We start from the raw sequence: 24,026 nt of genomic DNA, 5'->3' as shown, positions 1-24,026 counted from the left end.
AAAGAAAAAAAAAAACTCAACAGACAGGAGAGGGAGCCTCAATATCAAAGTCCCGTGACAACAACCGTCGTTCTGTGAACGTTGGCTGTCTATTCTCAATTATTTAAAACAAAAGTGCTAAAAATTCATAATACACGGCGTCCGAGCCAAGGGGCTCTTTTACATTCAAGTATGCATTTTTTTTCGGTCATGTTATCTTATGAATATTCAAATTTTGTTGTAACAGGAACAGGAAGAAATATAGCCAAGCCATCTCGTATTTTGTTTTTTTTTCCCTCTGACGCTACCGATGGAGATAAATTATTATTATTATTATTATTATTATTATTATTATTATTATTATTATTATTATTATTATTATTATTATTATTATTATTATTATTATTATTATTATTATTATTATTATTATTATTATACCCAGAGTTGCCTTTACAAGAATTGAAGTAAAGTATTCCTAGTGTTAATGCCTTTATTAGTCTGCACCCAGCGATCATACGCTATATAGCGACAGTCACGGCCAAGCACGGACTCACAGTGCGAGCGGCGTCCTTTTTTGGGTAAACCCACTAGAAACCACTCGAGAGTTCAAACCATTTCAGAGTTCGGAGGCATCAATACACTAGCAATAATAGCTACCCGAATATTCATGGAATTTCTATATAATAGCTGCAAATGTAATTAAAGTAAAACTTTGACTTTGCAAATTACAGCATAGTTGCACGTGATCAAAAGTAGTGAGACCTCAGAGTCTTTAATGTAATCATTGTGTGCGCATACGCACAGGCTTATTATTTTTGTCTTGCCAACTCACACAGGGGGGTGTGGATGCATGTCAGGAAGAGTAATAGTTTTGGCGTAGCATTCATACACCACCAGCTTTGTGTTTCTCGAGCCTTCACACCAACTAAAGCTTATTCGCGAAAAAAAAAAGATTTAAGGTACTGATCAGCCATGTAATTTCTCTCCTCACAGACTACGGTTAGTGAAGAAACCGAAACGGACGAGACACAAACGACGACAGATTTGTTGAACGCTCCTCCTACGAGAACAGTCGACGGTGTACCAGCAACGCCTGAATCGGCAAATATCAGCGATGCTAGTAGCACGGTGAGAAGTTTCACAAATTGCGCATCTTAGCCCACTGCGTTGCCTCTTGTTGCGATCGCATGCACGATCGGTGGCACTGAGTGTATAATTGGACTAACTTTAGCGTCAATAATTTCAATTTCGCAAAACGTTAGCAGGACAACAGCAATGTCACGAGAACATGCTTGTATTGAGAGTCTGTAAAAGTTTACTCCTGCCTTGCTTTTGCTCGTACTTATAGCGAGAAACGGAGTACCTTACTCACTAAAGTATCTTGTGCTATGGTATAATTCACTACAGCGAATTTCAGCCTATCCTGACATTGAACAGAATGTGAGTGGTGGTGGTCCTTCCGTGAAAAAAAAAGTTCCAAATCGCTTTGAAAATGTTACCCGTACGATTCTATACATCGCGCGTCTGCTGTGGTGGAGCAGTGGTTAAGGTGCTTAGCTGTTGACCCCCCGTTCGCGGGTTCGGTTCCAGCTGCGACGGTCGCACTTCGATGGAGGTGAAGCGGTAGAGCCCCGTGTACTGCACAATGTCGGTGCACGTTAAACAAACACCAGATGGCCGGAATTTCCGGAGCTTTCTACTACGGCAACTCTCATGACAATATCATGGTTTTGGGACGTAAGCCCCGATATTATAACTATTCGCCGCACCACCCAGCAAGACACGATCAGCTGTCATGATCGTCATAAAGGTTCAATATTCACTCACTTCATGCAGTCAAACTGATTGATTGATATGTGGGGTTTAACGTCCCAAAACCACCATATGATTATGAGAGACGCCGTAGAGGAGGGCTCCGGAAATTTTGACCACCTGGGGTTCTTTAACGTGCACCCAAATCTGAGCACACGGGCCTACAACATTTCCGCCTCCATTGCAGTCAAACTGCGTTTCTCGATTATTTAGACTGGCAGCGCACGCGTTCTTGTGGTTGTTGCTGGTTTTCTAGAAACATTTCGATAGTTCATGTTCTATGTTTTTCTTTAGGATTGTTTGCTATCCTTTAAACGTCCACAAGGCACAGACTTATTCATCAATTAGCATGAAAGATGAGTTCCGACGAAAGCACTCTCCGCAGAGAGCGTAAAACGGTTGGCCTTACGGAACAGCCTGTGCGACGTTTTGCGCTACAAGACTGAGCAAACACAGCACGTTAGGTCGGGTGTAGGGAACCCTTCTCAGGAGGAAGTCTAAGTTGCGTGGAGGTGACAGAATGGTGGGCAACACGGGAAATTTAAGGGGGGATCTCGCTCGCAGGTGAAGAAAAAAATTTGACCATGATGTAAAAGACTCGATTATATTTTATGCGATTCTTAAAGAGAAAAGAAGAGAAAAGTGAGCCCCGTAACTGTCTGCATCAGAGTGTGACACCTCAACAGTAGCTCACGAGGGATAGGGGTAAGGAGGGATTAAAAGGTTAATAGATAGAGAGACGAAGGAGAGAGCGAGGCACAGGGACAGCAAACGACGGAAGTAAAGAGGAGATAGGAAAGATGGACATGATCGCAGGAGTCCGAGGACGGGGCACCACTCAGCGAGAGCTCTTGTCGGCGGCAGGAGATGGCGTAGGCGAGCCGGTCAGCCAGACCTACGCTGTCGTCAGAAATCGCGTGGGCACAACCGGTCGGCACAAAATCCAGAAAGCGAGTCGACCCTAGTCATGAGTTGAGTAACTGTATAAGGTACCTCTAAGTTACTCTAGTCACGAGCGCCGACGAGCACTCCTTTAGATATTATGTTTGTTTCCAGTGTGCCTATTACAAAGCTGCTAACGAACAGGTTACCAGCAAAAATACTATTTTAAGTCATCACTGCCACCTCTGCCTTTGGATAGAAAGTGACATGGGAAGAGGAGAGCGGTTTGGCGTGATGCTGGGTGCCGCATAAAACTGCCGCGTAAAACTACCTCGTAGGCTCCATGTGGCCCCAAGAGGCAGTTTGCATGGGTAAGCCACAATTGGGCGACTCCTGCATTATACCATTGACGAAAGAATAACTCGGTGTTGTCAATGAGATATGTATTCGAGTGGTATAAGTGCCACTGAACAAATTCGAATGAAAATACTAAATACCAAATTCACATGCATTGATAACATTGTGCAATTGGTGGATTTTCATCCAGAAGTCAAGTACCGAGGACGGAGGTCATCAAGGAACCGGTTATTAGTTCACATATTATCGTTGACTACGGAAACAGACATAGTGTACTCTTTAAATATTTAGTAGAGTACTTGCTAACCTTGGGGTAGTAATGGTCTGTCACATATATTACAACCCTGATAGTAAGTCCAGTTAGTAACAGTGAGGGTGGTAACGGTTACTACCTCTGCCGTTACTAACAGTATTTAACTGTTACTTCCCTCGCCATTATTAACCATGCGTAGCAACGTATAAAGATTTGAGAAAAAAGTAGCAACCAAAACTGCGTGTTCACCTGCCACAATATTTTTAATAATACTGATCAAGGTAATGTCTCATTACAATGAAACTTTGGGTAATGTTGCATATTGTCATGAACGCGAAGAATACACACACTTAACCAGTTCACATCGCTACCGAACTAAGCGACTTGCGGAGTATCTATAGGCCCTACTCAGAAGATGCATGTCTGGTACAGGGGAGCACTTTTATTTCAGAATAACATATGAAAAAATGCGAACTTGGAGCATTAAACTCTACTACCTGAATTAACGTGTTGTACTACGTCTTCAGACGGACGTAATAGGTCGTCTTTAAAAATTATCTGACATATCTATTTATTGTAAAGCTGATACAAGCAAGCATTGCGTACGATAGCCAAAACAAGGTACCATACTCAGTCACGTTGTATGCATTTTAACGGTTCATCATGCTAGTACATTGAAAGTTTAAAGGTAACAATCGTTTCCGGAGCATTATGTGCCAAAACTACGATATTGTTATGAGATACGTCACAGTGAGGAACTCTAGAATAATTTTGACCCCCTGGTTAAGTTCGATCTGCTTGTCAAGTTTGTTGTATTTGCCTACTGAAACGCGTGTAGCACTTGTTTAAATTTTTTGTCGATTAAGTTGTACTTCTCCATTTTGACAATAGCAGAGTGATGCTTACATATCTCATTTGCGTGATTAAAAAGAAATCTTTTCTTTCTTAATTCATGAATATAATTGATGTCATTTTTCTCCTTTTAGATATGTAGAGACGATTCCACTCATAATTCAACCGAGTAAAAATTACATACAATATCAGATTACATAGTGAACGACTAGGTAGCAATGCGGTTGTAACGGTGCAAAAAAAGTTGGTAACGGCTGCAGTTACTACGTATTTCCTTGCTGTTACTGCGTACTGACTAACGAACTGTGTACTAAAGCAGGTGTTAACAGGTAGCAAAACGCTACTAATGGTTGCACCTAGTAACTGTTTTTAAACGTGGGTAGTAAACAGGTTGCAAAGGTTAGTTACGGTCGAAAAAACCAGGAAACTTGTAAGCACTGCATTTACTACCTATTTTGCTTGCAGTTGCTACTTTTTTACTAAATTCGTTAAAGAGTGTAGATAATGACGAGGTCTTGTTAGGAGATATGACGTCGGGTTGATAATATTCTCCTTTTCCCCACACAGAAAGAACCAAAAAACATTTTTCACCCCATTTTTGTTAGGTATCTAACCAGGCGCACGAAAATGGCAGGTAACAGCACAATATACGTCAGCAGCGTATGTGTTATCATACGTACTGGTCCGCTCTGTTGAAGCCCAACTGCTCTGCGGTAGCTCAATCCGTGTAGCGCAAATGGTATATTGTAAGTTACCATGCAACTGTGGTAGTGAAATCAATTAGTATACTTAATTAGAGTGGAATCTTAAATCAAAACAAGTGTGTTGGAAAGCTAGACGTTTTTATCAGCAAAATTAAAAAATATATATTGCTGTTTTCTCGAATATCCCCCATAGAACTTTTTTGGTAATGGTCGCGAGAACATCAGTTAGGTTGATTTGTTCGGATTTGCTGCATAACAGTTTTCTCTTTCAGTGAACACCGTAATTAACCTAGTGACACGTTGTTTTCTTCATTTACTGATTTCTTTTAATGACGTGTTTAACAGGGTACTTTGTGTTTGCATTTTTCTTTCCTGCATATTTGCTATTAGTACGTGAATTTTTAACGGCATTAGAAGACCCATGCGACACACTGCTTTGTGTAGAAATGCTTTCTTGTTATTTCATTTCTGGATTCGTCAGTGGTCAAACTGATGAATTTTTGACATTACCAACGGGTTCAGCGGGCTGTGAGCGGTTCATAGCTATGTCCGTATACGATAAAGAAGAACAGGTCATTAAGAAATGACTAAGCACATGCCACGGTTGTCTAGTAGTTATGGAGCTCGACTGCTGGTCAAAAAGTCGCGAAATCGAATCCCGACTGCAGTGGCTACATTTTCGATAGAGACGTAAGTTCTTGAGGATCATGTACTTATATTTAGGTGCACGTTGAAGTACGCCAGGTAGACGAAATTTTCGGACCCATACACTGCAGCGTCTATCTTGATGTTATAGTGGTTTTACGACGTTAAAGGCCAACTCCGGCGATTTTTCGAGGTCAACGGATCTCAATAAAGTTCTCTGGGTACGTTGCTTTGCGCATTTTTGTCATATATGCCAAACTACAGTTTTGAGAGATGCACCGATTGTTTGCAACTGAATTTTAAAGATCGCCTCGAAAAGCTCACCTCGCTTGCCAGGATTATTGGCAACACTGTCTTTGTGACGTCATGTTTGGCCTGTCAACGGAAGTGACGCAGCCGAATCCGATAGCATCGCTACTTTGGCCACTACAGCGTTTATTGTGCGTCCACGAAGCAACGGCGGTGGTGTTTGGCACTGGTATAGCACAGAAAAGCTTACTTCCTTTCTTTGTGCTTTTCGGCCGGCGCTTCGCTAGTCTGGCTTTCACAGTTTTCATACTCCGTGCCGGCGGGACTCCGGTTCTTACCAAATAGTACGTCATAAGCAGACAGGTCGCCTGGTTTGGTTTCAGTTTCGGTATTGCACTTTCTTGCTTAATAAAATTATTTTCAAATTTCTTGAAAATTTCAGCCATTGGGCTCATGACAAGAGTGTCTCAGGAACATAAAGCCAATCACCTTGACATGGTCGAAAAATCGTCGCAGTTCGCCTTTAAACGCCATCAGATGTTATTCTTACGCAATAACCGCCAAGACAACTCTTCATTATATGCATAGTGTGAACTGCGGATTTACCGTTCATCTTGCTTTTAAGATGCGAATATTGAATTGAATTGAGTTTGTTTGCAGCAAAGTTGCGAAGAAGGACCAGGCTAAAATGCTGCACTCGGCAACTCGAGGGGAACCTGGCCGCTTCATGCACTGGACAAAATGATCGTTGATTTATATTTCCTTGTTGTTTCTCTGGAGTAGCTTTCATAGGATTCGAAAATTTTCCACTTCGCACGCCTCTCCGTCGTTGTTGTTTTTGTTTGTTTTGTTCTTAAGCGTTTCATATACTGCTAGTGATGTATATATCTTGTCAATTGCGTGATTTGTGGTCTTCTTGTATTTCACTTTTTGAGCCAGGTAACAGAATTCGAAGCAAACAAAACATCTGCTAAGCGGGAAAAAAGTTCGCAAAGCTTGACAGAGACACACGTGCACAAGAGAGGGGTGACAGTCATGTCTCCGAAATTATCGAGTGTCACCCACTCGAGCAAGGTACGAAACGTCCAAATGTCTTTCACGGTTTTCGACCACAACCGTATTTACTCGTTGTTTTTGTCCGATTCAATGTTTATAGCTTCATTATGAGCTCCCTACTCGCAACAATACTGTCACGTGGCCGGGAAGCTGAATAAGGCTAGCGTTGGCGTGTTACGGGCGAAACTTTTTATTGGGACGAACCGTGACTTGGGAGATGAAAACTCAAGTTGCAGCAATACGCACTGTGCACTGATGGCGGCGAACAAAGCGCTGGCTGTCGATGAAACTGACTTGCCGAAAGGTGGGTATGCGTCTGCGGTACTGGCGGCATCGAAGGTTCGTGCGCTATCACTGGTAGCGCTTGCTAGACCTTCCAAATAAGCTCGACGATTCGCATTTTAAAATATTATCAGAAAATCGCGAAGCCTCCCGAACATTGTGAGGGTATCTGCGCTGATGGTTGCTAACAGCTCTGATGGATGAAAATTGTGAAGCTAGAAACGGGGGGGGGGGGGGGGGGCAATGCTTCAAGCCCGCGTACGTCAAACATGCATACAATGAATAAGTGTGTAACAAGTTGTAAAATTCTATCGAATTTATATTTACTATATAACATATTTGTGTATATTCGATGTCTTATACATAGAACTCTGTTTATTTTCTTCAAACCAAATATATGCGGGTTTGACTGTAGTCATTATTATTCTTATGGTATGACAATGGTTATGGCATTCTACGTTTTATATATGAGCAAACATTCGGAATGTATATGGGTACAATTCTATGATGGAATGTTGTACTGCAATATCGCTACCTCTCTTCCTATTTGCGCGAAATTTGCTATCTTTCATTGTTACTTTCTTAGATGCGAAGCAGCTTATGGAGAAGATCAATAAGGTGTGCGTAACGACCCCTACTGCGCACGCGCAACAGCTGGCCCAACCACTCAGAACGCACTCATGCACTAGCGTGGTCCGGCCTGTGTAAAGGCTGCGTATGAGCTGTGGCCTTCTCTAACACTCACTCAGCAATCACGTGATGGCGTCAGAGAACGAGATTCTGCAGACGCGCGATGTACCCTCGTGCTCCCGGCGGCGTGCTCCAACTTGTGTTCGGGACAAGGAACGGCAACAGAAACTAGAGTGAATTCACGGTCTGCTCCACTTGTAAGGACGCGTTAACATCGAACAAGGTGGCTGCATTGAGCGGGACTTGAGTCGACACATTGGCTGCTTCACATGACACTTATGGTTCCCTTTAGTGGGAGATGGTGTAATTTTTAGAAGACGCTGCTATATTCCAGTAAAAGCGCCCATACTGTCTTAAAAAACTTTGAGCGCAAACTAAGACGGTGACTACAGTTAAGGACTGACACCAGCGCTATCTAGTGAAAGCTCTATTAAACAATATCACACATATATACATATTAAACGAAGAAAAGCTGATACAGATGCAACAGATAGACAACTGAGACAAAGATTAACAGAAAAAAAATTGGCAGATCCCATGTACAGTGGGAATCGATGATATGCGAAGCACGAATGAGAAATGTCAATATGTCACATTAAAATCAGCACAACGTTACGAATTGGAGGTAAATGATGCCGTAAAAGACTTCGGTGTCATGATTATCACGTTTGGATGTGTCGTTTATCTTTGTCATCTGTTCGCGTCCCTTGATACCAAATTTCGGATATGTAGCGCTAGCGGAACGCCCGCGAGCATGCTATGAGCGTGGTATGTTGTCATGTTTATACGTGACACGCGTGTCACAATTATCATGTTTGCACCAGTCATATACTTCGCATCCATTTACGTCACGTAACACCGAATTTGGTATATGTGGAGCTAGCGAAACGGCCGCGAGCGCATCATGAAGGGCCCAATATACTCTGACGCAACGTTGACGCACGAACAGGCTAGGCGTTAGCAAAACGCGCACTCTATAGTCTGACGCCAGGCGTGACCAGCATCCGTCGGCACGGCCCGACGGCAACCAGCGCAAAATGCGACATGCTGCATTTCGTGCCGATGCGTTACCCAGACAGCACTGTGTCTCCTTCATTTCGTGACGGAGGGACGCCGGACGCGCTGAAACGTGCATGCGTCAAAGCAACGCAGCGCGGCGCGCGCCTGGGAGTCTATGGCAGGACCGGCGCATGGCGTGGCAACGTCGGTGTGATGAAACGAAATGAACGCCGGAGAGCACACGCACCGCGTCACGTCAAAATGTATTGGTGCCTTGACTGTGGCATGTAGTCATGTTCTCACATGACACGTATCTCATGATTATCATGTTTGCACCAGTCAGATACCTTTGTAATCCATTGACGTCATGTAATACCAAATTTGGCATATGTGAAGCTAGTGAAGCGGCCGCCATCGCATCAAGAGTGTGGCATGTAGTCATGTTGTTACAAGACACGCATGCCGTGATTATCATGTTTGGATGTGTCATTTACCTATGTCGTCCGTTCGCGTCGCGTAATACTGAGTTTGGTACATGTTGTTATGCCTGCTGTTCGACAGCGAACGTCCGTGCCTCTGAAAAAGGCAATCTGTGTCAAGGCCAGCCCGCGTCGCCCGCCTGACGCGATCAACAACTCAACGGCGCCTTTCTGGCGTGCACATGCAGTGAGGCATCTCCGCAAGCGAGCCCGTCGAGTAAACAACTGGCGCCTTCCTGTCTGGCGGGTCTGACGCAATGCCTTGCGACGTCACTCATCCTTGGGTGCAGCCACCTGCAGCGCAGCCTCTCCATATTTGAGGAGAAAGAAGGACGCGGCCCAGCGGCGACCTCATTGGAGGATTCTGACCTCGCGACCAGCGGCGCTTCGGGTTGGACGTTTGGGTTGGACCCGGGGCATATAAAAGAAGCCCTGCGGCTCGTCGAGAGGACCCCTTTTGACAAGAGACCCATTTTAGAGCAGACTTATGTGTTAGAGAGGAGAGCTCGGCTCTTCGAGTCTGTCGGCTCCAGTGCCGAATTTGTAACGCCTCTGTATATCTGCTGTACATAAACCTTGTTTAAACTCACCGTCGTCTCGTCCGCTCGTCTATCAGCTTTGCGCAGAAGCAGTCGCGAGCTGAGAAACCTACGCTACCAAAACGGCTGGTGACCTTTCCGGCGGAGTTCGAAGCAGTGGCGCCTTCGGGACCGTGTTGGCGTCGTCGTCCTTCGAAACAGTAGTTGCAGCGGTGAGATTTCGAGGCGCCCTTCGTAACGTCGTCGGAGGTGCGCGTCGCAACAATGTGAAGCTAGCGAAACGGCCACGGGGGTATCAAGAGAGTAGCATGTAGTCATATTGTTACATATTACGCATCTCGTGTTTATCATGCTTGCACCAGTATCATACCTTCGTCATCCATTCACGTCTCGTAGTACCGAATTCGGCATAAGTGAAGCTCACAGAGCGGCCACCAGCGCATCGTGAGCGTGGAATGTAGTCATGTTGTTACATGACCCGGCATCCCATGATTATCAAGTTTGCACCAATCACATACCTTCGTCTTACATTTAAGTACCGTACTACCAAATTAGGTACCTGTGACGCTAGCGAAACGGCCGTGAGCGCATCATGGGCGTGGCATGTAGTCATGTTACATGACACGCATGTCATGATTTTCATGACATGCGTGTCATGCTAAGGTCTGTTGTTTGTGTTCGCCATGCAATCATTTCATACCATACCAGTTTTGCAACATGTCATGGGAACGAAACCACCGCAAGAGCTGCATGACCATGAAATGTAAATCATGACATTCATGGCATACATGTCATGATTTTCATGTTATGACCAGTCGAATATGTTCTTTATACAGTCATGTTATCCCGTACCAAGTTCGTATCTATATCTTTATTCGAACGGCCAGGAGAGCTAAATGTTGAAGGTGGCTAGATAGATAGATAGATAGATAGATAGATAGATAGATAGATAGATAGATAGATAGATAGATAGATAGATAGATAGATAGATAGATAGATAGATAGATAGATAGATAGATAGATAGATAGATAGATAGATACGTTCAAAGTTTGCTAATAAATGCTTCGCATTTAAAAAAAATTGGTAGCATATCCATGGAGTGAATGATGGAGAGTGGGGCGAAGCATTCGTCCGTCCATTCGTTCTTGCTTCCTTCCGTCTGTGTGACCGTCCATGCGTCCATCCGCCCGTCCGTGCATGCGTCCGTTCCTGCGTTCGTCCATGCATCCGCCCCTGCGCCCGTTCATGCGTTCATTCATGCATCTGTCAGTGTGTCCGTTCGTCCATCTATGCAACACTCCAAGTACCACCATCTCGCACCTTTTCATCATATATTCCCCATATAGAAACACCGCCATCCAGCGGACATTCCAAGGACTAAACGAGAGGTGGCACACGCACACTTTCTAACAGCTTGCGCTTCGGGTCTACTTACCACCTTTAACCACCTCGAGTTCATGGTATATACTAGTTCACTGTATTCATGGCACTGCGGCCCAACGCTCGCTAAACCTTTCTAAAACTAAGGTGTTTACACCCAGCGGGTATAACGTAGCAACCCTTTCCCTTCAGATAGTGCTCAATGTACATGCAATGGCTGCTAATGGGGATCGCAGCGTGCACGTTAACTCAAAGCCGAATGCTCCTGTCTCTCATACCCCAATATCAGCTATTGGCATGTACATTGAGCACTATTTTTTGTTGTTCAACAACGCACAGAAGGAATCTCTCAATGGCACCACCTTGGAGGTCAAAATGTTTGCAGGTCAAAGCGTAAGACTGGTTACATAATACGACGGGACGCAGGACGAACGGGTGCCGCTATAAGGAGCTTAGCCCCTAAAATAAAAATAATGACAAACAAAGCAGAGCGCTTGGATCCTGCAGGATCCAAGCGCTCTGCTTGGACCTTCAGGCTTTGCACCACTTGTGCAAATCTGTCTAATTAAATGCGAAACATTTTTAACAAGCTTCGGTGAGTTTGAGCGTATGTATGTATGTATCTATCTATCTATCTATCTATCTATCTAGCCGCCTACGACTTTAACTCTCCTGGCAAATTTGATAATGGTATCGATGCCAAACTTGGTATGGCGTAACGTGACTGTATGAAGAACATATTTGACAAGTCATAACATGGAAATCATAACTTGTGTGTCATGATTCATATTTCATAATGCTGCAGCTCTTGCGGTGGTTTCGTTGACATGGCATGTTGAAAAACTGGTATGGTATGGTATGATTGCATGATGAACACAACCGACAGGCCCTAACATGAAAATCATTACATGCGTGCCATAAATAACATGACTACATGCCACACTGATAATGCACTCGCGGCCGTTTCGCTAGCTTCACATATGCCAAATTTGGTATTGCGTGACGCCAATAGATGACGAAGGTATGTCACTGATACAAACATGATAATCATGAGACGTGTGTCATGTGAGAACATGACTACATGCCACAGTCAAGTTGTCTATATATTTCGACGTGACGCGGTGGGCGTGCTCACCGGCGTTCATTTCGTCGCGTCACGCCGGTGATGCCGGGCGCCGGTCCTGCCATATACTCGCTGGTGCACCACGCTGCGTTGCTTTGACGCATGCGTGTTTGAGTGCGTCCGGCGTCCCAGCGTCACGAAAAGAGGGAGACGCAGTCTCATCTGGGTAACGCATCGGCGCGTAATGATGATGATGATGAAAAACATTTATTATAAAAGAGAGAGGTACGGGGCCAAAGCATGACCCCGCTACATGGTCGGCGTCCTTAGTCCGAGACACCGCATGACGAGGCCCCTACTCGCGCCCGTCTCACCAGAGCCCGTTGAGACTCTAGTGATGAGCAGTTGAGGAGGGCAGTCTCCCATGCCTCTCGGGAAGGGGTAGGGGAAGGGGGTAGGTGGGGATTTTTCGAACATGCCCATACCATGTGGAAGATATCACACGTCTCCCCACAGTGTAGGCACCGCCCATCTGTGTTCGCATCGAAATGTTTTAGGATTGCAGGACAGAGTAGAGTACCTGTCTGCAGGCGCCTTAGAGTTCGCTCTTCCGCCTTACTCAGCCCCTTTGCAGGAGCCGGGTAAAGGCGGTGAGTGTCGCTATAATAGGTCAGAATTTCTTTGAACCGCAGCAGCGGTGTATTGGCCTCCGAGTCATAAGAGCCAAGGTGAGGAGCCCGGTGGGTAAGCGCTCGGGCGGCCGCGTTAGCGGCCTCATTACCTCGTGAGCCCTGATGGCCAGGAGACCATACGATGCGTTTCGGGGCCGGATCAGCGAGAGCCCGTTTTAGAATTTGGCTGGTTAGGTGGGATATCTCTCCTACCAAGTAATGAGCACATGCTTTCCGGGAGTCCGTGATGATAACTTTCGAGTTGGGGTCCGCAGCAGCAAGCGCTATCGCGACTTCCTCAGCGCGCTCTGGATTTTGTGCTCGGAACGAGAGCCCATTGACATGCTTTTCCCGGTGAACTACAGAGGCCGTGTAAAATCCCGTGGGCGAAGGCCCTGCTATATCTACGTAGAATACACCAGGTCGGGAGCCGTGTTGCCTCTCAAGCGTCCGAGCCCGCGCCTGTCTTCTGCTTTCGTGCGTGTGCCTATCCATGTTACTGGGGAGTAGAGCGACCGAGAGCATATGCCGCCACAGTTCCGGAATACGCTCCGCCTCCTCTGCAGTGCAAGTGTGCTGTATTTGTAAGCGGTTTAGCAGGCGGCGCCCGGGAGCCGTCTGCACGAGCCGCGTATACTGATTCATAAGGTGGGCCTCCCGCAACTCCTGGTAGGAGTTGAGCACACCTAACGCCCTCAGTTTGGCGTTGGAAAAGGCCACCGGGAGGTCCAGAGCTCGTTTAGTAGCCTTACGAATGATGGCATCTATTCTTTCGTCTTCTTGCTTGTTAGTGCGAAGGTATGGGACGGCGTAGAGGATCCGGCTAGTCACGAAGGCATGGGCGAGCCGAAGCGCGTCCCTGCCCCGCAGACCACCCCGCTTGTTGGAAACGCGGTGGATCATGCGCCCTACCTGTTCGCCTATTCTCTTGAGTTTCGCTATAGTGGAGTCCGGTCTGAGTCTGTGGTGAATGAACAGGCCCAGAATCCGGAGCTCCTCCACCTCTCTGATGGGAACCCCAGACAGGGAGATGTGTATGGCTGACTTATCTCTTGGCTTCGCTCTAACGTGCAGATGCTCTGTTTTGTTTGGAGCACATTGGAGTCCACAATCGTTGGCATACGCCTCGACTATGGATGCGGCCTGCTGAAGGCGTTCCTGCATTTCACCAAGGCTCCCTTCAGTGGTCCAGATTGTAATATCGTCGGCATATACTACGTGTTGTGTGCCTTCCACCCTGGCCAATTCGCTTGGAAGGCGCATCATAGCAATGTTGAAAAGGAGCGGTGATAACACTGCTCCCTGTGGGGTACCCCGTGTTCCCATAATGTACGGGCCATATTCCTCGTCCTCGATCCGAAGAAGTGCCTGGCGTTTAGAGAGAAAATCTCTGACATATGCAAAGGCCTTAGGCCCGCAATCGGTGGAGCTCAACTTAGCAAGGATGCTGCTGTGTTTAACATTGTCAAAAGCCCCCTTCAGATCAAGGGCGAGGATGGCTTTATCATTGTGTTGCATACTTATGGGCTGTATGACAGCCCTATGGAGCTGGAGAAGGACGTCCTGTGCAGACATGTGTGGGCGAAACCCAACCATGGTGTCTGCAAAGAAGCCCTTGCCCTGAAGGTATGGGGAGAGGCGATCCCGTACCATCGTCTCCATAAGCTTGCCCGCGCACGAAGTCAGTGGTATAGGCCTCAGATTTTCCGTATTCACGGCCTTGCCTGCTTTGGGGCGGCGCGTAATGCAGCATGTCGCATTTCGCGCAGGTGGCCGTCGGGCCGCGCCGACAGACATTGGTCGCGCGTGGCGTCAGACTATATATAGAGTTCTCGCGTTTTGCTAAGGTTGGGCCGCTGTGCCCAGCGTGTGCGCGTCAACGCTAGGGACGGCTCACTGCTCTCCCATAGTTGAGTACCAAGTACGCTAAATCGTTAACAAATTTTTCTAAACACATTATAGTATATTGGGTCCTTCATATGCACTCGCGGCTGTTTTGCTAGCTCCACATTTACCACATTGGATGTTACCTGACGTCAATGGATGAGGAAATGTATGACTGGTGCAAACGTGTTAATCCTGACATACGTGTCATGTAACAGCATGACAGCATACCACGCTCATAGCGTGCTCACGGCCGTTTCACTAGCTCCACGTACACTAAAATTGGTATCATGTGACTAGAATTGATGACAAAGGTAAACGACACATCCAAACATGATAACTATGACACGGAAGTCATGTACAGCATCATTTACCTCCACCTCGTAACGTTGTGCTGATTTTAAAGTGAGATATCGACATTTCTCATTCGTGTGTTCTATATCATCGATTCCCACTGTACGTGGAATCTGTCAATTTTTTTCGTAATTTATTACGCGAAAGTCACAATTTATGGTGTTTATGCCGGCTATAACTGATAAAGATCTCTATATTGCGGGTCATAATTGTGGCCATCACTTATCCAGTCGGTAGGAGAAATTTTGGTGAATAAAGTCATTTCAATTGAAATCAAGTTTATACTGGCCTTTTATAATTCCTTTGTGTTGGCTTTCTATTCGTGAACAAAAGCCTTAACGATCATACACATGACTTTATGTCTGTCACTCTCATACTGTGGTTTCAAAGTTCATGTTTTTTTTATTTGCTGCAGCAAACAAAGCCTTGGCCAAGGATTATGATAAAAGTCGATGTGGTATTGCCACAAAAGAAGCCCACCTCTACTTCTGTTCACATCAGCACCAACGCGGTAAACGCTGTGTTCTCTTCTTTTTTATATATGTAGGTAAAAAATGAATGGGTGCTTGGTAACTGCTTATTCATACAGTCTGACGACAAGACTGTTTTTATTTGTGTGTTTTTTTCAAGTACTGCCTGTCTAAAATTGCGCAGCTAAGAGGGGACGCATCAGGAACCGTCCCTGTGCTTCCCCTTTTCCCCGAAAGTTTTTTCTGCCATTACAAAGATAATACAAAATGCCACTCCACGACATTTGTGCTCAGCCTTCACTTGAGATGAAAAACGTTCCCATCCGCACTCTCGAAAAAGCTTTCTGCTGCCTACGACACTGCCTGTCTTTTTAACTGTTCCTACCGGCCCCGTGGCGGTGGCCTAGTGGCAAAGGTACTCGGCTGCTGACCCGCAGCTCGCCAGATCGAATCGTGGCCATGGCGGTCACATTTTCGACAGCGACGAAATGCTTGAGGCCCATGTGCTTAGATCAAAGCGCACGTTAAAGAGCCCCGGGGGCGTCGAAATTACCGAAGCCGTTCACTACGGCGTCTCTCATGTACATATGGTGGTCGCAGGACGTTAAGCCCCAACAAATATTGTTAATGGGGAAACCCTAACGCGCGAGTCGAGCACGCAGCGTTAACTGGACAGCATGTCAGGCGGAGAGGAGACCAGCATTTCTTTCGGTGCGGTTGAATACACAGCTCTACCCATGCTTTGTGTATGACCATGTGAGCGTTTATTGCCAAGTTCTCTCATTTTTAGTTGTGATTTGATCAGGTTTAACCCTCAAAGCTATCACCGCTAGGCACAGGCCGCTCAGCACTATATGAGAACAAACTTTTTTTTTGTTTGAACAGATCGGTCCTGAATATTTATGTAAACTTGTAAGTGTCAAGCGTACGTGGACGCAAAGCGCACCTGTTCTGTGAAGTGCACACAGGGTACTCAACTGCTTTGCGCTAGGTGTTTTCGTCAGCTTGTTTGGCAAGCTTCGCGATTTCTACAAATAGTACCGTAATTATTAGGTGCAGGACGGGTCCATTAAAATTTATTCGAAACCTTACAGGAGAGCCGAATCATAACGCCTGAAGATTCAATGACCGATTTGTATGATCAGGACGTCTTGAGGGGCTAGTTGGTTCATTCTATTCAGGTAAAAATTGCGCTGAAATAGAAAGGACACCACAAAGAAGGAACACTTAAACAGATCGAGCGCAATTGCGCTCGATCTGTTTAAGTTTTCCTTCTTTGTGGTGTCCTTTCTATTTCAGCGCAATTTTTACCTGAATAGATTTGTATGAGACAGCACGTTCCGCCGAATATCAGATTACCGATGTTCGACCTCTGTGATCACTGCATCCGTGATTTCAGTTGGAAGGCAGCGTTATTTCTCGTCGGTTTCTTCTCCTTGTACGTCTCATGTGGTCTTACCGTCACCATCGAGACAAATGGCGGTGATTATATTTGAGCAACTGGTCCAGCTGAGATACAAGCGCTCACATAAACAAAAAGTTCATTCTTTTTCTCGCCAGACTTCTTCAGCTGCGATGACTGGGCTAAAGACCTCGAGTTCTAGCCACATCGACGCCTCAAAGTCTCCACCCGTCAAAGCGAGCGCCAAACAATGGTCGTCGTCGTCAGTAGAACCCTATTCCATTCCCAAAATAAATCCGGTAAGAAGCATTTTTCTATACAAAAAATGCCCGAGAAATCCGCATTTCTGTACTTGGTGGTCATATTCTGCAACCGAGCTGGGATATTAGGCGACGCTGTGGGGTCGTTTGGATATATCGGGTTGTGTATATTGGCCAGTTCTTTTTATTCAATTTATTTGTGAGCCCCACCGCGGTGGTCTAGTAGCTAAGATACTCGGCTGCTGACCCGCAGGTCACGGGATTGAATCCCTGCTGCGGCAGCTGCATTTTCGATGAAGGCGAAATGTTGTAGGCCCGTGTGCTCAGATTTGGGTACACGTTAAAGAACACAAGGTGGTCGAAATTTCCGGAGCCCTCCACTACGGCATCTTTAATAATCATATGGTGATTTTGAGAAGTTAAACCCCACATATCAATCAAATCAATCACTTTATTTGTCAGGCTAAATATAACGCCAATGTAAAACGCTACAAATTTATTCCCCCGCGCGCGCGCGCGTATTTTTGTGTTTGTGTGTTTGTGTGTGTGTGTGTGTGTGTGTGTGTGTGAGAGAGAGAGAGTGAGAGAGATGTGGAGAGGTATCGTCCATCTATCTTGCTTTCACCTGCAATGGCAGATGTGAAATGAACTTCTCCATGAGGTCTTAGTAAATATTTCAATGACTCAATGACTGAATTAGTGTTGGGTTAAAAAGCCAATCTTAAAAGCCAACTGATGCCGCTGATGTTGTGTAAGAGTGAACACATTAATGCCTAACCTACTTTCCAAAGCAAAGTTGGGCAGATGTTTTTCTTCTGCCAGGCGTCTTCGGCTAAGGTCACGCAAAGGACAGCCTCTTATTACACTACAGCGAAAACTTCAAGGTTACCGCCAATTGAGTCAAGTGGAAAAGAAACGCTGCCATCCGGTGAACCATCTCACGTAAGTGACTTCGGTAAGATTACGTATCATTCATTGAAAAAAATTAAGTTATTCTGAAACCTGTGGTAACCTTAATTTGCATTTTCTTCATTGGTGAAACAGTTAACTAGTGAGCAACGTGACTCACGCAGCTCTATTCTAGTGTTCACACGAGAAAAAGTGAGATTAGGTAGGTTTAGAATAGCGTGTCTGGTGCTTTGGACACTCCTCCTACTCTAAGTCACTCTAGTATTGGCCGAGAGCTGTCACTTCCGTGGTTGCCGTCACGTTTGACTGACGCTAAGCTTTCGGCGGTAGGCTTCGGAACTCGTCCTAAGTTAGAGAAATAGTGTCCCCTACTCAAAACCTAGACCCTGAATGGCTGTCGCGCAAACTCAGTGGCCTCGACGCTATTTCTTTGGTGCCCCGAAGTTATTGGGACCCCTATTCGACAACTCCCTGTCAGCTCCTACTCGGCAAGTTGTGATGTGACAGTTCTGGCAGAAAACGCACCATCGCAGTCCATGACGAGAGGAAAGCTTCCTATATTTAAACAATTTTCCCCAAAATTTAAGGCAGCTTTGAAGTTTACTTTGCGTCGCTAAGGGTATTGCGGAGAACACAGTTTCAAGTTATTTTTTATGTGCGTGTGTGACTGTACACTAAGCGTGTTTTGTCGGGGCAAACAGGCCCCGTGACGATGCATATATGGTCTCGATGTGGCTCTTATTGCGACAGCAATTATGTGAACACTCTCGATTGGATTTCACCGCCGTCGTCAGCGGCGGCGTTGATGTCATGCACCGTATATGTATGCGTATCGATATATGTAACGCAAAAAAAAACAGAAAAAAGGCTCTGGTACGCGAAATCGCACGTGGGACTTCCATGTCGTGAATGCGAGGCGTTAATTACTGAGCCACTGAAGGGTACCTCCCTCAACGTTCAAACGACCAGCTATTTATATCTACCACTTACTGCTGTTTGCTGGCATTTCGGGGGGGGGGGGGGCGGGGAGGACCATCGTGTTTTCAGCATTATCAGCAAGATCAAGATGGCGCAGTGAGCGCGCGGCGGCTCTCATCTCTCACGCGTACTTTGGCCCGCGTAGAGAATAAGGGGGTGTACGCTCGATCGCGTGGCCATATCTTGCAGTGGGGAGGATCGTACGTCTTGGCTAGCCTTTGAGTTTCGCAGGAATGACTCTGTAGTTACCGCACCAAAATCACTGCAATCGTTGCACAGCCTCCATTTGCGAAAAGGGCGCGCTTTTCAGACACAGCGAAGTAACAGCTGAGGCGCTTATTCGCGTTCATCTGTACCTGTGAGTACGTTTCGTGCGTCATTTGTGCGTGAGAAACGCAGAGCACGTTTTTATCTGCTTGCCATTCTGCGCGTGACTTTCCAATTTGTTGCTATCGTGTTCATTGCTTCGCCTTTGTGGCAAAACTGTGATTTTTTATACTAGTCCGTATTAGCGCACACATAAATGAGATATTCAATGCAGTCCTTTCATACATGACACAGCGGGTCATTCTTAGGCACAGGGAAAAAGTTTTCAATGCCTATCTCTAAGAATTCAGGCACATCCTACGCGCAGTGGGAATCTACGTAATGGGACAAGCACTGCGAGGCCGATGAATGTGTTTGGGCAAACTGCGTAGTTGTGCGCCACTCATCGGCTTAAGAGGCATGTCAGCTACACTATGATGCTTAAAGGTGGCTCATAGTCCGACGTAACGTCGGGGCTCACATTATTCACAGTTATGAAAAATCGGCAGATCACACGTACCTGGAAATTGACGTTACGTGAAGATGTGGAGGGAAGGTGACCGTGTTGCAATTTTTATTGAGCGATACGTCATGAAATGACGCTAAATATGTGTACAAATGCTGCAAGCACAGACATATACCGAAGAGCTGCAGATGTTTATATAACCAGTTGTTTGCACTTGCGCAACGATGCCAACTGGAACATTCGTATTAGCAACACCAGAAGCTGATATGAAGCGCTGGTACTCGCGAGGATGCTGGCCCTGGGGACTGCTACATAAATCTGCTTCAGCGCATGGAAACTAACCACAATTGAAGTTAACCCGGCGAGACGGCCGTATCAAAGGAGTACATATGTAGTGTTTACAAAGTTGGGTAGGCAGCACTGCAACCACTATTGACGTTTCATGAAGATCGCCATCTATTGAAAAGTAGTTCCGAGACCTGGCGTATCTCTGTGGTACGATGCTTCATTGCCACGCAGAATGCTTGGGTGTGATTCCAGCTGGGACCCTGCCATTTATATTTTGCATTTTTCGGGTCAATGCTACCGATGTTGGGTACCTCTTATTGCTCGTGCGTTAAAATTACTCATGTGTGTTATCGTCGTTCCTGGATAGATACTAAGCGTCAATCGCTTATCGCACATACCCGCACATACCCAATCGTGGGTATGTGCCACTGTCTGGCGGGAAGTGTTTGATGACGTACGGGACAAAATTGTGACATTATTCATGTCTTGACCATGCTAATTTTCGTTCAAGCCATGTTAAGGAGGTTACCACGAGAGCGCACAAACGTAAGTTGATAGATAGATAGATAGATAGATAGATAGATAGATAGATAGATAGATAGATAGATAGATAGATAGATAGATAGATAGATAGATAGATAGATAGATAGATAGATAGATAGATAGATAGATAGATAGATAGATAGATAGATAGATAGATAGATAGATAGATAGATAGATAGATAGATAGATAGATAGATAGATAGATAGATAGATAGATAGATAGATAGACAGATAGATAGATAGATAGATAGATAGATAGATAGATAGATAGATAGATAGATAGATAGATAGATAGATAGATAGATAGATAGATAGATAGATAGATAGATAGATAGATAGACATTAACTGAAGTCCATCTTGGTTCATGCAGCGCGCTCAAGAAGACGACTCCGTCGTCGTCGTCATCGTCGCGTATGCACTGCATCAACAAAGATGAACGCTTACCAACTCGCTCCAACTTTCATTTTAATTATGTTTGCCAGTCCTTACACCACTACTTGTACCAGTGTACTGGACTGTACACTAAAAATGGTGTTTAATTCACAAGTTTTCTTGTTTTCTTTATTCACCACAATGACAGCCACCTACACTATAGAAGTCTTTATCGGATACACAAATGTACGCATGTTAAAAGGCGCACTGGCGAATGTTAAAGCAGAGATTGGTGAAGAAATAAAACTCCCGCGAAAGAAAGGAAGGTTTCGGAGTTAATTTAACCTCATATAGGATTTTATTAGTACAAATGGGACAATCAGCGGCTATGTTACTAGCTCTCCTTTTACCAACTCTACAGGACGAGTGGGTTACGCCTAATTAAAAACTGGCCTTTTTCAAGGACATACTGCAATGTGGCAGAAAGCTCCTTCATTCGATGTTTCCGTATATGCTTAAAACATCCGTTCGGTAATTTTGCAAATGGTACTATCAAGTTTAACAGGCATCCATCTTGCCGGAAACTTTTGTACACAACTGGTTTCCGCTTCACATGTGTATCTGATGTATGTAAAAGCTTTAGCTTATAGTATATGAAATGCGTGACAATGTTTTTGTGACGTAAACAAACAGCCATCACCTTTTGCTTTTACCAGGCTTCTTCAGTTCAGGCAACCGTAAAAATCACCTCAAATTATAGCAATACATATATGTCACGATCAACAATCACTGAAATGAGCTCGGAACGAAGAGTGGTCACCAGAGAAACTGCTACTGATACTGACGTCACCTCGGTAAGAAGGCATTTCTTTGTTGTCACATAGCAAAAAACTCGCTCTTCTTTTAATATGAAGCAGTGTTTTAGATGGGTAAGAACCATAGCTTGCCAGGATCACTTATGAGTCGACTCTCTTAGACTCACTGAGGCTCACATTGAGCCATGAGTTGGAGTCTGAGTGAGTCCGGGAGAGCAATATTTTGGTGAGTTCGAGACCCAGTGGGTCCAATTCATCAAACATTTAGTGCGTGAGTTCTAAGGGCACAGTATGTTATATGAGGGAATCTGAGTGAGCTACATACTTTTTTCCCACCTGTGGTTAAAACTACGTTTTCATAGGTTGAATTTTCATTAGAATCGACAGTTTAGGGGGAAGTTAAACGATGACGCCTAATATATTGTCTCACTGTTATCAAACTTCACGAATGGGTAAGGAATGCTTCTGCCATGTTGAGGTTATATTATTGCAATATGTTATAGTTTTCCGCCATTTCCAAAGATCCCGTCAGTCCTGAACCTTGTTAGAATATGTCTTTTGGGACGTAACAGTACACAGTGATAATGTACCTGACTTGCAGAAAGGTATGTAGCCTGAATTCCTACTTCGAATTTTATCAGACGCATTCTACAAATACGACAGGACAGACAACTTCGTATCACGGTGTGGTAAATACGTCGCAGTCACATGGCGCTACAGCGAGCTGGAATGGAATCACAGCATCTGTGGGATCGTCAAGTGCAAGTTACGTTCTCCCGGTAAGATGCTCCTTATAGTTGGTTCACATATATTTGTGAAATTTCTTTTTGCTGAAACGTTTTTCGTAATTTTTTGTGCCTGGCCGCAAGAGTTTCTCATTTTATATTTATTGCGCGTAGTTCGCGTAATCCTATGTCAAGATTGTGTACTTTAAATTATCCTAACATCTATTCACTCTCAGCTTCAAAGCAAGCCTAAGCTTAAAAACATAATTTGGATGAGTAAAGTAGTTCAGCATGCTGAGGATATTACAGGGTCGTTTATTGCTAGTATACAGCTTTTCACGGGATGCAAAAAATGCCGCCATGATGGGCCTCGCGCGGGAGAGCAAAGGCTAGTAGCATAGCCTCCACAGTGGATTTTCGAGGGGTTACGCCAATTTGCGAAGCCCTGGAGGAACTATGGTGGCCCCCAGGGAGTCGTTTTTAAAAAGGTCTATAGTTGCCTCGGCCGGTAAAACGCTCGAAGTGTTTTAAGTTCTCACTACAGCGGTCACTGCCACTCTTTGAGCCGTGTCACAACTTTGAAGCTAGGAAGCTCCAGTACAACTGTGAGCTACTTTTCTACACGTAAAAGTAAATCACTGTACCTTATTTACTCTGCGCCGGCTTACTACGCCTACGTCGTAATTTGGTGTGGTCTATTTTCACGTTTATTGCACTTTAATTATTTGACAGTGGTAGAAAAACACCAAAGTATACCTGCTAATATATAATACATTTCCTGCACTTACTACAAAATTACCTTTCAGTAACCCTGAATCAACACCTCTATCGATGCTTGCATTAACGACTTGATGTAAATCTTGTCTATCTTTCATGGCGACTGCAATATAGACGTCTGGTGAAGCTATTGCCGTTTCTAGGTTATACACGTTCCTCCAAAACAGTAGCAAACGCTCATTCCTCGTTCTTTCCCAATATTGGAGCCCTGGTGCGCTAGTCCGGTAGCTAAGGTACTCGGCTGCTGGCCCGCAGGTCACTGGATCAAATCCCGGCTGTGGCGGCTGCATTTTCTATGGAGGCGAGAATGCTTAAGGCCCGTGTGCTCAGATTTGAGTGCACGTTAAAGATCCCCAGGTGGTCGAAATTTCCGGAGCCCTCCACTAAGGCGTCTCTCATAATCATACGGTCTTTTGGGGTGTTAAACCCCACATATCAATCAATTACTGGTTCCTTTATTGCCAAACAAAGTCATTGAAATTACATTTCAAAAATTTAAATGTTTTGTTACATTTTCCCCATATTGGACTTTTCGATCAAAACATGGTGTCCAGTAATGCTGAGGCAAAATAATGTGAGTTTT

General features: G+C 45.1%; 1 protein-coding gene across 1 annotated transcript in view; it reads left to right on the top strand.

Moving 5' to 3' along the window:
* The window catches only part of LOC142785126 (uncharacterized), a 37,017-nt gene that overhangs the window by 8,239 nt on the left and 4,752 nt on the right, over nucleotides 1-24,026 (top strand). Inside the window, exons 5-11 of the mRNA XM_075883567.1 lie at nucleotides 973-1,107; nucleotides 6,673-6,807; nucleotides 15,547-15,642; nucleotides 17,162-17,302; nucleotides 18,086-18,205; nucleotides 21,843-21,980; nucleotides 22,583-22,720. Coding sequence (XP_075739682.1) covers nucleotides 973-1,107; nucleotides 6,673-6,807; nucleotides 15,547-15,642; nucleotides 17,162-17,302; nucleotides 18,086-18,205; nucleotides 21,843-21,980; nucleotides 22,583-22,720 — 903 coding nt within the window. The remainder of the gene's footprint in view (nucleotides 1-972; nucleotides 1,108-6,672; nucleotides 6,808-15,546; nucleotides 15,643-17,161; nucleotides 17,303-18,085; nucleotides 18,206-21,842; nucleotides 21,981-22,582; nucleotides 22,721-24,026) is intronic.

Source organism: Rhipicephalus microplus, unplaced genomic scaffold (assembly GCF_043290135.1).
Source record: "Rhipicephalus microplus isolate Deutch F79 unplaced genomic scaffold, USDA_Rmic scaffold_18, whole genome shotgun sequence".
In the NCBI taxonomy this organism is placed as follows: domain Eukaryota; kingdom Metazoa; phylum Arthropoda; class Arachnida; order Ixodida; family Ixodidae; genus Rhipicephalus; species Rhipicephalus microplus.
This window is presented reverse-complemented; position numbering and strand designations above follow the sequence as displayed.